Source organism: Ascaphus truei, chromosome 2 (assembly GCF_040206685.1).
Source record: "Ascaphus truei isolate aAscTru1 chromosome 2, aAscTru1.hap1, whole genome shotgun sequence".
Classification (NCBI taxonomy): Eukaryota; Metazoa; Chordata; class Amphibia; order Anura; family Ascaphidae; genus Ascaphus; species Ascaphus truei.
Window position 1 is genome coordinate 437,683,510 of NC_134484.1, and position 13,302 is coordinate 437,696,811.

The 13,302-nt window shown below is 37.0% G+C and overlaps 1 protein-coding gene across 1 annotated transcript in view; it reads left to right on the top strand.

Annotated features, from left to right (window-relative positions):
• Nucleotides 1–2,146: 2,146 nt before the first annotated feature.
• Nucleotides 2,147–13,302, top strand: part of VIPR2 (vasoactive intestinal peptide receptor 2) — a 184,219-nt gene continuing 173,063 nt past the window's right edge. The window contains exons 1-2 of the mRNA XM_075587818.1: nt 2,147–2,551; nt 4,470–4,572. Coding sequence (XP_075443933.1) covers nt 2,501–2,551; nt 4,470–4,572 — 154 coding nt within the window. The 5' untranslated portion in view covers nt 2,147–2,500. The remainder of the gene's footprint in view (nt 2,552–4,469; nt 4,573–13,302) is intronic.

Genomic DNA, 13,302 nt, shown 5'->3' on the forward strand with positions numbered 1-13,302 from the left:
AGTTTATTCGAGCATTTGCCCGTTCTGTGCCGCAGCAGTAGCCTGGCGCGCGCCCGAGTGTGACGGGCGCGCGCCGAAGCAGCGGAAGAGCGCCCTCCGATCGGGGCGCTCTCCCTCCCGCTGCCGGGTCCGCCGGGTCCCCCGGAACCCCCTGCCGCTGTCCCGCGATCGCGGGACACCAGGGCTCCCTCGGGGAGCCCCTGGACGCGCGTGCAGGGGGCGCACGCTCCCGAAGACGCGTGACCGCGCGTCTATGACGCGCGGCACGCCGAGGGGCGGCCACTAGCAAGCCGGGAAATCTCCCGGCTTGCGGATCTGGCCGCAGTGCAATTAAATGTGTCGCCAGTGTATGGTAACAGGACTCTTTCAACCCATTTTTCAAGGCCTGGAACTTCCGGGCGAATCGAATGTCCAGTCGAATTAATGTGTGTGAATCTAATGTGTGAGCTGTGGCTGCCGGCGGAATTGCATACATTCTTAAACTTGTTTACAATATCTTTGCATTTGAATATTCGTGCGTGAATCGAGTTTTGCCTAAAAATCCATGGATAATTAGCATGTCGAATTTTGACACATTCGCTCATCTCCAACCAGGATCTTGCATTACCTGCCATTAACTTGAATGGCACTTAACACAGGGTCTCGATGCAATAACCACTATCAGAAGTTAGTGAATCCCCCCCTAATGTCTTACGCAGCCTTCTTACCATTTGTAGCACCCAGAAAGTAAACAGCTGCATTTTATATTACCAAAACAGATCAAAAGATTCAGAAATGTAGCTAATCTTGTTTGTGGGATTTGGAAAGTGAATATTAACTAACATAAATGAAAATTTATTGAATTTATTATCTAAAAATACTATCACATATGCTCCAGAAAACATCACATATATGACGATTTTCATGTAAGTTGTACCAACGTTTATGTGTTTTATATATTTATTTATATATAATGCATACAGTGTTTCATAAAACATACAGCAGGTATAAACTGTAGAAACAGTGTTTCTCAACACAAACGTATACTGTATGCAATCTCTCTTCTTTAGATTTATGTTAATATGTAGAAAAGGAAACGATAGCTAGGGGGAGATTTGCAAATTAGAGCTGTCTTTCTGCTGGCTGTCTCAGAAGCATACAGTATTCTGTAAATGAGTGCACTTTCTGCAGATGGGGCATGTATACTGTAGTGGAAGAATCTTTAGGAGTTGGAAGTGTGAACTGTTACTCAGTTTTACTTCATAACTCTTGTTACATTTTGGGCACTACATAGTCTTATAATAAAACAACTCTTAAAAAGCAGATATGATGTTGGTAAGTAATTTGCAACTTCAGTATATCTTGTTGCTGTATATTAGGCTTATACTTTAATTTTAAGTCAAATTTTATATGAAAGACTATAAATAAGAATGATGATCCAAGCCCTTTTGATAGTGTTATATGATTGTACGTATTCATTGTGACTGAGTTTTTGTACCAATGGGAATGGATTTTTAGTTACGAACTTATTTTCGTACAGTAGAAATAATACAAAAAATGACAGAATAATTGAAAACTATATACAATATATATGCAAATATACAGACCTATATATTATTATTAGCGGCTGCGCATAGTATATATTGTTTTAAACATTTTCAAATATATTTGTATATAATTTTATTTCAACATTTATTAGGTTAAAAGGTATATGTATTAAGCATTGAAAAACAAATTGAGCATATTACGTAAAGAACTGCATTCACAGTGTGTCTTGAAAGAAGACCTACTGTGTTTGAACTCGTAAATCAACTTCGCCGTTATATATATATATATTATCTAATAGCCAGAGGATATTGTTTTAGTTGATAAATAAGGTGAAATGACTGTTAATGACAATCTTCTACTGATTAAATTTGCTAATTCAAAGACACAGTTATTATCTAATAAACTCGACTGTACAATACTTTCAAATGAGATTCAGCAAAAAGGTGCGACTATCTAGAGCAAAAATATCTACACTTCTTTTCCTTTGGTCCTATTCCTGCCCACTCAGTAATTAGAATACATACATGAAATGCAGAATGGTCCCCTGCTGCCTCTAAAGGCTTGTTCTAATACAAGCTCCCCGTAATGCCTCAAGTTGTGTAACTAAGTGCTACAGTATGAGTGCTCTGAATTAACAGTACTAGAGGTTAGCTAGAAGAATTGGTTGCTACAGTACTTAGAAGCAGCAGGTCATTATTTGAGCCTGCAAAGGTGCTGAACAGTTTATGTCAGACACAATTACAACCCAGGAGCTGCTTGATTACTGGTTGGAGATCCTCTGTCGTAACAATATAAAAACTTTTCAACCCTACGCCTTTGACATTACCAACGAGAAGAATATTTCTGTGCTACGAGCAACACACAGTACCGAAATCAACTCTTCAAGTATAAAAGAAAACAGACCTTATGCTTTTGGATCTAATGTATTTGAATGACCACCCAGGCATTTTAACAACCTGATTCACTCCTTACAATGAAGAATATTTCACTTGTGATTTTGTTAACTTTTCCTCTCCTGCTTTTTGTAAGTATCTGGTTCCTGTGAATGTTTCCTTAAATGAATTCTGTACAGTTTGCTTGTGTTCCCCCCCTTTGAAGAAAGCACGTTTTGAATTGATTATTTAAACAGGTAGCAAACAGACTGTCTTCTACTCTTTTAATGAGGGAAGATATGCATTTAACCTAAACTTTTATATTCTTATATTTTTATGTTTCATTTTTTTGGCATGTTATTTAAAGTGTTTCGAATCAATACTGTATGTGTTATGTGTACAGAATAACTACAATTATCTTGTAAAACCCCCACTGGGAAGTGTTAATTTGAATAGGCACAAGGCATCTGAAATAGTATTGATACAACAATTTATTAACCACTTCTTAAACGTTAGTAGCCAAGTCTAACATACAATAAAACATGTTTCCTGGTAGTTTGGCAGTGAGCTAATTATCAGCATAATATTAAAATACAGAGTTCAAAAAAAAAATTGATTACAAAATTAAAATATATTGCATACAAGTTTGGCAGCGAGCTAATTATCAGCATCATGTTAAAATACAGAGATGAAAAAAAATGAATCCATTACAACATTAAAATATATTGTATAAAGGATCATTTTCTATTACTGTATCCTGTGATGTTATCCAAGCGGCAAATGTTAACTTTTTTGTGTTCAGATATTGATAAGAAAATAACGTCCTTCACCTTCTTTTAATGAGGGATTTTGTCATGAGTATAGTCTCTCCTGGAAATGTGCTTATGTTTGGAAGCTAGTCAGACGGCATGTAGAGGGCACTATAGGACTGTAGTCAACTGTCCTTTACCTTATTTTTCTATTGTGCTTTACTTTATCATAAATATTACAAAGTAATGTTCATTAGGCAATATGTCTATTATACCCTACATGTTAAGTCTGGTGTTTATCAGTAAAGGCAGTTCTTTAATGCATTGTTTAATTAAACTGTCCAACTGTTTATATATTTCATTTAATGACAGCACTCTCTCCTTATATGCTTCCCTACATTATATTTAGAAGAACAATTAAGAATCCATATGCTACAGTATAAGTAAATTAAAAAAAAAACATTCTCCAAATAAATATTACAAAATGAGAAGGATTTTGTCACAGCTTCTTTACATAGCAAATTGTAGCTCTTTGTTTATTCAATACAGATTTCTGCACACGTTAAATTAGGGTTTTGGTGAGTATAAAAATAAATATATAGCTCTCCACGTTTGATGAAATGCAGCTGAATACTCCAGCACATTTCTGAAAAGTGGAATAGTTTAGAACTGTAAACAGTCAAGTACAGGACCGTATGCGATTTCATATTCAGTTAAAACATTGTTGTACTTTTAACTTTTTGAAACACTGAATGTAAGTTTTCGCATTGTGCTGATACAGATCAGTGCATTGGATAGTGAATATGCAACATTGGAATCCATCCATTTTCTATGCAATGTGTTCATGGAGCATTTTCTCATTTCTAAGTTAGGTTTAGAATGAAGTAGAATACAAAAATAACGATAGGCAATTAAATAACGTGAATCTTAGTAACATAGCTGTATTGAAAAATACATCATTTCAACGTTATCTGGGTGTACTGTATTTATCAAAGTTTCCCAAGTGCAAAGGAACTGCACCAGATTTGCAAAGGTAAAAAATAAAATTATTTTCCATGGGATTGCTTATCCTTAAGAAATCTGGTGCCGTTACTGCATTTGAAGCTGATTTTGCATGCTGGAAGACTTTGATAAATAGATCTCCCCCTCTGTTTTACTGTATGTACTTATTTATTTTTACAAATTTCCAAGATCTTGTGTGTTGCTGTTTTTTTTAGTGAACGGATCTTGAAAATACAAAAATGCTAGTTTTTCTGACTTCGTAAACTACGTGTAAAATGTGTGCTATCTCAAACAGATGCTTTATTTGTCATTCTGAAAGGTGAATGGCTTTGATCCAGAATGCAGATTCCATTTGGAGCTCCAAGAGGAAGAGCGAAAATGTATGGAATTTTTGTACAAACAACAAACAGATGAGTTGATAGGTAAGGAGCATGGCAGAATCCTTATATTTTACTTAAACGTATCTCCATGAAATAGGAGTTGCTGTGTCTGATAGCATGAGATATGTGTTGCAGTTCTATTAATTCACCATTTGATTCTCAGGTAACAATAACATATTTTCAGATCATCAATAACATATAATATACTGTAACCACTTATTAATTTCTGTAACGTTTCACAGTTTAAGCTACAATCATATTTTTGTACCTAGCTGTTAAAATGAAAATTACCTAGGATAATTCCCATTGGTTCCCAAAGGGTATCTCAATATTATGTATATTATCTAAACATGCTGAACTATTAGTACTATACTGATCTTGTATTATCATTTATTTATTTTTTGAGAGTAAGAACACTTTTCATTAAATTGTAGAAAATGGTGATGTGATTAATTCTAAAATTAAGTACTGGATTGTAGGCATGTATGTACAGCATTTATCTGAATTGTATATTTATTTAAAATCTTTATTTTGTGTTTGCTTAATGATTGCAACAGTGCTTTACTTTGCAGATTGTAAGATACTGACATCACTTGTTTAGTAAGGGCATACAGTAACAAAATACAAGTGGCTTTTCCAGACAATGGAATGCATTTCTGTTAAGAGTTGATAATTTAACAAATGCAGTAGGAGATGGAGAGAATACATTATTTCAGTTTGATTTGTGGTAGACATTATTCTAGTATATATGAAGCAGTAACTTAGATGCACAGTTTCAAAGATTTTGCTTTGCAAATGTTTGGTAAACCATCCTGACTGTCAGGATTTAAATAAAAAATATATATATTGAGAACGGTGTTCGGGGTAAAAGTGATTAAAACCATTGCACCAGATTTACCCAAGAAAATTAATCCAATTTAGGACAATAAGATTTTTTGTATTGACAAAATCTGGTGCAGTTTTTTTCTCTCTACTTTGCCATGGTTTTAAAGCTGGCAGACTTTGGGGTTATTTACTAAAGTCTTCCGACTGCAAAACATGGGTAAAACCAGTGCAAATGTTTTTCACTGGATTTTTCAAAGGGAAAAACTCCAACTGGTTTTAATGGGAATAATTTTCGTTCATAAATAGGGTGCTGATTTTTTTTTACACTGGGTTTGCCCATTCAGCTTGGAAACTTTAGAAAATAGACCCCAGAAGCCGGGTTGTTTTTTTTTTACAAAAATATCTATATACAGTAGCAACTACGACAGTAATTTGTTAAATTTGTATGCATATCTTTCTACAAAAAGTTGTCAAAAAGAAAAGTTTTATTGCATCCTTGTCGTTAGTTGTGGGGTTTCCCATTCTCTGCTAAATGAGTGTACAAATATTTTGCATGAGTGCACTGCATGCACTGCAAAGTCCTCAGGCAAGATAAATCAAAGTATACAATAATGTTTGCAGCAAAATAACTACTTCTGCAAGGAATGGGTTAACCCAAATTTGTATTGCTATCGCTTCGAATAGGTGGAACAAGTGTAGTCCTTTCTGTGGCTTGATCGTGCTCACGAAGTCAATGATAATATTAAGGGGGTGATGTATCAACATTACGAAAGTGTGAATAGAAGTTTGTGTTGACTTATTGCTTCATTTTTCTTGTGTTTATATTCAAATGTTAGCGTTTCCTAAGTGTAATACAAATTGTTAGCCAGAAAAGCTTATGCCACTTCAGACTTACCACAAAATACAGGGGTGTCCAATGCTACATCAAATTGACAAAACATATATGGCAATAAGTATAAAGTTTAAATACTTCAATAATAATAGTAATTACTTGGTTATTTAGTTAAACCCTTTGGACAAAGCGTCGTAAGCCTGCATACCAACGTCAAGGTATAACCAAAAATGCAGGTCCTAACACTAAAACTGTGAACCCTTCCTTTTACCTCTGTATGAGGGGAAGCACGCCCAGTAGCACTCATTTGGGCATACATATATATATTCATGATGTGGTGGGTGCAGGAGTTTGAGCTAACTGGGAATGTGAGTGTGTTAGTCACTTCAGACTTACCAGATTTGGATTAATGCAAATACTAGGTAAATAAATCATTACAATTTGTGCATCATTCAACTCCTCCTGATGCTCGCTAAATTGCAATCTGATGCATATGGATCCAAGACCATGACAGACTGATGTAAAGAGATGCTAAATAAATGAAAATGGTGATTAATTTTGCTTTATATTTGCCAAAATACACCCCCTTGTCTACTAAAGTTATACTAAAATTGACTATTAAATATGTACATTTGTTAAGGATTTTCCACCGCTAATAATTGCGAGTAGTGACTTCTTAAAACAAAATCTCCTGACTTTACATTTTAAAATGCAATAAGAGCTCAACATATTCTTAATTGGTATTAACTTGCTTAGTGAACTTATAATTGTTAATAAAGGGAAAAGGAGCGGCTCAGTGAGTAAAGACACTGACTGGCACTGAGTTTGAAGCAGGGGAACCTGGTTCAATTCCTGGTGTTGTGACCTTGGGCAAGTCACTTTATCCCCCTGTGCCCCAGGCACCAAAAACATAGATCGTAAGCTCCACTGGGCAGGGACCTGTGCCTGCAAAATGTCTCTGTAAAGCGCTACGTAAAACTATCAACGCTATACAAGAACATATTATTATTATAAAGGATGAGTGATTTTGCAAGTATTTAATGCCAAACCTTCATAAAATAACTTGGTACTGTACGTTGGAGGAATAGGATTACATCTGTTTCTAATCAACTCTAGACACGTTTGTCATTTGAAAGGAATGGGAACTCACTCATAGTGTATCAGTTCACATTAAGCTGTCTCTCTTCAATTTAAATGCACACTTTAAATCCCACCATTTTACCCTCTGTAATGCCGGAGGGGACTGAATCCATGATGACCAACTCGTTACTATTCATCAGGGTGACTCTCTGATTTTTAGATTATAAATCTGTAATTGTTCTGCTTTCTGTATGGTTTCTCTAATCCATGGATGGCCAACTCCAGTCCTCAAGGGCCACCAACAGGTCAGGTTTTAAGGATATCCTTGCTTCAGCACAGCTGGCTCAATCAGTGGCTTTGTCATTTACTGAGCCATCTGTGCTGAAGCAAGGATATCTTTAAAACCTGACCTGTTGGTGGGGTTTTTTGGACTGGAGTTGGCAACCCCAGCCCTAATCCATATGCAATAAAGTGGAATTTGGGTAACTGTTTTTGCCTTTTCATCCCAAATCTTTACAAAGAGAGCTTTCATATCTCGATCTGTGTTGCTGCAACAATTGACACAACCATGCTGGCCACCTCAGCACTGGAAAGAATAACTAAACCACCTTCTCACCACATGCACTTCCTCTGTATCTCTCACTCGTATCATTAGTGTACTTAAATCTACCCTTTCTCCATCGTATTATCAAAAAATGTAAGCTACTCAGGACAGGGGTTCCCTTAATAGTCTTCTCATTTAACGTGCAATGTTTTAGACCTGTATTGTTTTATCACTCCCTGTCATTGTACATGTATGATTATGCTTACAGTACACTGCAAAAGCCATACAAAATAAAACAACAATAACAATAACAAAATAATAATGACTATGATTTGTGAACATACATACATACATACAACTCCAATGTATGGGATAATGTTGGCATAGTACTGGATGCCTGCAGTATGTACTGTAGCCCAAATGTGATTTAACTTGTTCCCAAAGCCTTTCCTTTTAACAGTTGAAGTGCAAGATGTTGAAAATATACAGAGCTTTCAAAACAACCAAGGTCATTTCTATACTGCCAGGGAAGACGGAAGACATCTGTGAAGTTTTGAAATGCTCCGTGTATACTATTATCGTAGCCACGAAGAACTTTGGCGGCCAAATACAAATCACAGCCTACTGTACTGTAGTGCCGACGAGTATTCTAAAACAAATCTGGGGCAATCACCAACAAGACCCAGGTACATGCTGGGTACATGCTGGGTACATGCTGCAACATTTCAGTGACATTTCTGCAGACAGACTAATGGACCATAGGATTAACCGCAGTGACCCCTGCTGTATTAATCCGATGGGCCATTTGTCTCTGCAGAAATGTCACTGAAATGTTTGCAGCATGTACCCAGCATGTACCTGGATCTTGTTGGTGATAGCCCCAGATTTTCCAAGGCAAGTTTAAGATAAGTTTTAGAATACTTGTCGGCGCACCTGTATAACAAATATATACTTCTCTGAGACCTATGTGGCTACTAGATATTTGACCTACGTACTGTACAGTACATGCAGCAAGATGTTTTTATTTATTTAGTACAAATGTAATTATTTTTGGTAGTGGCATTGCAGGTGACATTACAATAACCATTTAAATTGTTTAATAACCATTTTATTTCAGAATTGTAATGTCACCTATATGTATCGCTCACTGCCAAGCTCCTATGGAGTTTACATCGGTGCACAGAGCTACTCAGCATAGTTTACCTCAACTCAGGGTGCTGGATTCAGGCAACAGCGCAATGAGATATCAAGGGTGAAAATGGTGGGCGCCAGGAATTTTTGGTAGTACAACTCAGTCTTTATTCACGTCCCCAGGCACGGGGACACAACACAAACTACATAACGTTGCACGGTATTTTATAAACTCGTCGTTATTCACGAACACGGTGCTTCACTAGGTGGCCACTATTATCTCTTAAAGGGAGGTGCATTTACTTGGTTGCATTTTGTGTGGTGGACCCGGCCCCATTCTTTGGAGTAACATCCTTTGTACCCCATTTACGTGGGCCCTTACTGGGATCCTAACCGGTTCTGAGCAGGTAAAGCTTACACTCGATTCCTGATAGGGAACTGCCATATCCCTACTGATTGAGGAGATTACTTAGAGGGAGCTGCCTATAGAGCTGATCCGCTGACACCCAAGGGCCCTCTGCATTCAACCCAATGTGCAGTGTCTGTTTCTCCCTATGAAATAGTTGTGGTATAAACAATGGGTAGAAAAATAAGGAGTACAGAGTGACTGTGCCCCAAAAGAAATTCACTTAAATGCACACCACCACTAATAAAATATAACTTTTATTATTATTATATTCTTAAAACATATATTACCGAAAAGGTGTGTAATAAAGAATAAAAATAAATTAAATCAAATCACAACTGCACCTGTATAAACAATGGTGCTCATACAATCACATGTGGCTCTATGAGAAAAAATCTCTTTTTCTTTTTTTTCTTTTAATTTCATATGCAATTTCTTAGGGTCCTGGATGTTATATGGATGTCCAATATGCAATATGTGTAGTATAGCACAAGAAAAGGTCTGTATCTAGTGGTGTCCACTTGACCACCCACAAAGAACAACACAGTAATATATTCCCAATCAAGTGTAGCAATATACAGTTCATATAATAACAAGGCAATGCTGACAATTAAGTTTATTACCTGTCAATTTGTTGCAGCAGTCCAAGACATCCAGGATGTGCGGTCTGTAGATAAGGAGATCCAGAAGCTGTAGAGAAATGCAGAGCACAGCAAAGAACAGCCAAAAATCGGGCAAAAGTTGATTGAATAAAAAATATGAAATACCTGCTTGCTTCCATTGGCCATATGATTGGAATCCTCACTATAAGGTCACTATCCCTATCTTTAACACAATAAACAAGGGTCTGATCTCTTCTATTACTTCATGGGCATCCTCCCTATCTACACTCCCTGAGGTTCCTCTCCTCTTGTTATCCAGGAACTTGTCTTCCAGAACCTTCCTCCTATCCTATATACTCCCCTGTGATGTCAATATCTCTGTGGTAACACAGGGTGCGACCCACCATATGCTATTCTGCTATTAACCCCCTGGCAGCAAACCGGTAACCCCGGGAGGGGGGATTACATATATACCCAAAAAATGTAATTAAGTCAAAAACATCTGCTGTATTGGAATACCATTATCTATCAAACAAGGCCTCATCTTTACACAGGCATTATATTTATTTGATAGATTTTACTATTAAGGCAATACTACCTAACAACCACCTAGACTAGAGAAATGGTTACTTGAGGCTGAGTGCTTCCATTTTAAATATGATTTAAGGCTTACACTTGTTAACTCTTATTTCCACATCTCCCTGTTTTAACCTGAAATGCAGCGGAATTGGTAAACATTTTATGAGCCTAAAGAATCAGTGATAACACTGTATAGTATATTGCTGCAATTTGTCCTGAAAAGAGTTGTATGGTTGCCCTTGTTTAGATGTGGGTATTACAGCTTCTTAACTTTTAGGTTTGTATGGCTGCATTTGGATTAACTTGTACTGCCGACTTTCTTCACTCTCTTTGTTAATTCACAAGTAGTCTGTGAAAAATGTAGCTTTTTTCTGGAGACCACCAATATATTGTTGTGGTTCTCTAGACCTTGACAATTGACTTAATAGTACAATTGTGTATTGCAACCTATTTGCGTCCCTGATTTAGGCTAACTTTTCCTGTTTCTCAATATAATAAAGTTACAATAATAACTTGTATCGAATAGATAAAAATCATGCAACCAATTCCGATGTGGAATCTTGGCAGCAAATTTATCATTTTACATGGGGGGAAGGAAACAATGTTATTATTCATAATCAATTACATACGGACAACGTGATATGCCCAACATTTACCAATTGCCATTGCCTAAATCATAGAAAAAACACAACCTTGCGTATTCAAGTCCAAAAGCATAACACCCCATCTACCATCTATGTAATATGTCCCTTCTATCACCAAGGCTTTCCATGTACCAACTACGAGGAATAGTGTGGTAGATGCAAGCTGTGCCAATCAGTGCAGAAAGAGCCCTTTCCGATCGTATTTGCATGCTTTGCTATTCTGTAAGACCCTCTCACATGTCCCCTCTCGCATGTTCCAAATGTACGGAAAAGGCTTTTTTAGAAAAGGTTTCATTTTGGAGGTCCAAATCCAGGCAGAATGAATAAAAAGGCTCAAACTCACATTTTTGGACAACTACGGGAATTCTAGTAGCTCCGTTAAGTGCAAAAGGCAAACCCCCCTTCTAATAAGTAGCTAGATTGCTTTTGTGAGTTCCATCCAGAGACTGAAATATAGGTTTTGCTGAGAGAGAGCAAAATTCATACTGTATCTCAGGAAAATCCCCATATTAGGCTCTGGATGGAGTTAGCATCACCTTCAGGTCCTGCGTCAATAGCAAGAACATGCTGGGCATTTTGGCTGTTGAACCAGGAGGTTTGTCACTTTTTATTGACACGGTTTAAACAATGCTATTTGTAATATAGAATGCCTAGTTTTAATCCCTACTTATGATCAAGTCAAACCGTATGGTTTCACAAGGACAAATTCACAGCTACTAGAATATCCCCCTGTAAGTGATATGATTTATATGAGCTAGAGAACTTAACTGTTTTCACTGACTGGAGAGAAAACCATTTTCAGCCAATGAACATTGTGCTGTATGGTAGAATAGTGTCATAATTTTTAGATGTAGGTTTTGTGTTTATGTGATGATTCTTTATCAAAGTACAATGCATATAATTTGATATAGTGAAGTTTTATATTCGCATTCACACATCATTCTTTTCTGAAGCTTCAGACGTTTAGTAACTGTGCACAATAAAATGACACTCTGCAGATGTTTCCTGTATTATTTGCCTGAAAAACACAATGGTAACACAAGTTTATCAGGCGCCTACTATGTTTCCCCAATGCTTGACCTTCAACAGCATTGCATATTGTCTAGACTCGCGGTGACAGTACAAAGCTTAAATATACATGGCACAGAGGTCTGTACAAACTCTGCACACGCTAGAAGATAAATTAATAAATACACTTCAGTCTTAAGAAGGTTTCAACCTTTGAATATGTCCATTAACAGTGTGTTGTTTTGTTTGTGCTCCAGATTGTGTGTCTATCGTTTCTAAACCTGTAAATCTGTCCCACCCACCCACAAACCTCCTGCTGTTAGATTAAGTGGTGGGTCCCATGGGGAAGTTTGCTGAGATGCATTATACTGTATGTACAGTACGTTCGTGCCTGCGTACATCTGTGTGTGTATTTTAGTTTTGTTTTTATAACCTTTCACTAGCTTTTTTCCCCTCACTGTTTTGATATTGAAATTGATATTTACTTAAATGACTGCTCTCATTTTGAAGTTCTATTAGTATTAGTGTCTCTTAGGCTACGCTTATAGTGCCGGCGACGTCGACGTCAGGCTGCGGTCGGTGTAAAAATCAAATTGAGAGGACTTCCAGCAATCGTGATCAAGCAATTGCGGCAATGCATTTGTTTTGACACAACGTCGCGTCGCTGTCGCCGGCACTATAAGCGCAGACTTATAATGACCGGTGAAGGTACTGTGTCTGCAAAACTATATGCATTACTCAGTCCGATCAGTACTCTGCAACATTATAATATAATGTAATATCATTGTTCTGTTTCACAAAACTTTGCACATCCTTCTGTTACTCTTTATCAGAGACAGTGCTAAAAATGTTGGGGCTCTGAGGAGGAACAGTCTGGTGGATCCCTCGAGTGCCTGTCACTCACCCATTATTTCCACAAACTCAATTTTTGATCTGTCTATACACAAACTGAATGCTTATGCAACTTATATTATATGCAATTAGTAAAGATGTAGGTTCAGAAGGATTTCCCAGAACATTTGAATATTTCCACAAAGAAAAGGCCATCCCAAACAATCAGTTCCTCCAATACCTTCAATTGAAAGCCTTTTATAACAAAATAAGACCCCCCGAATTGCTAA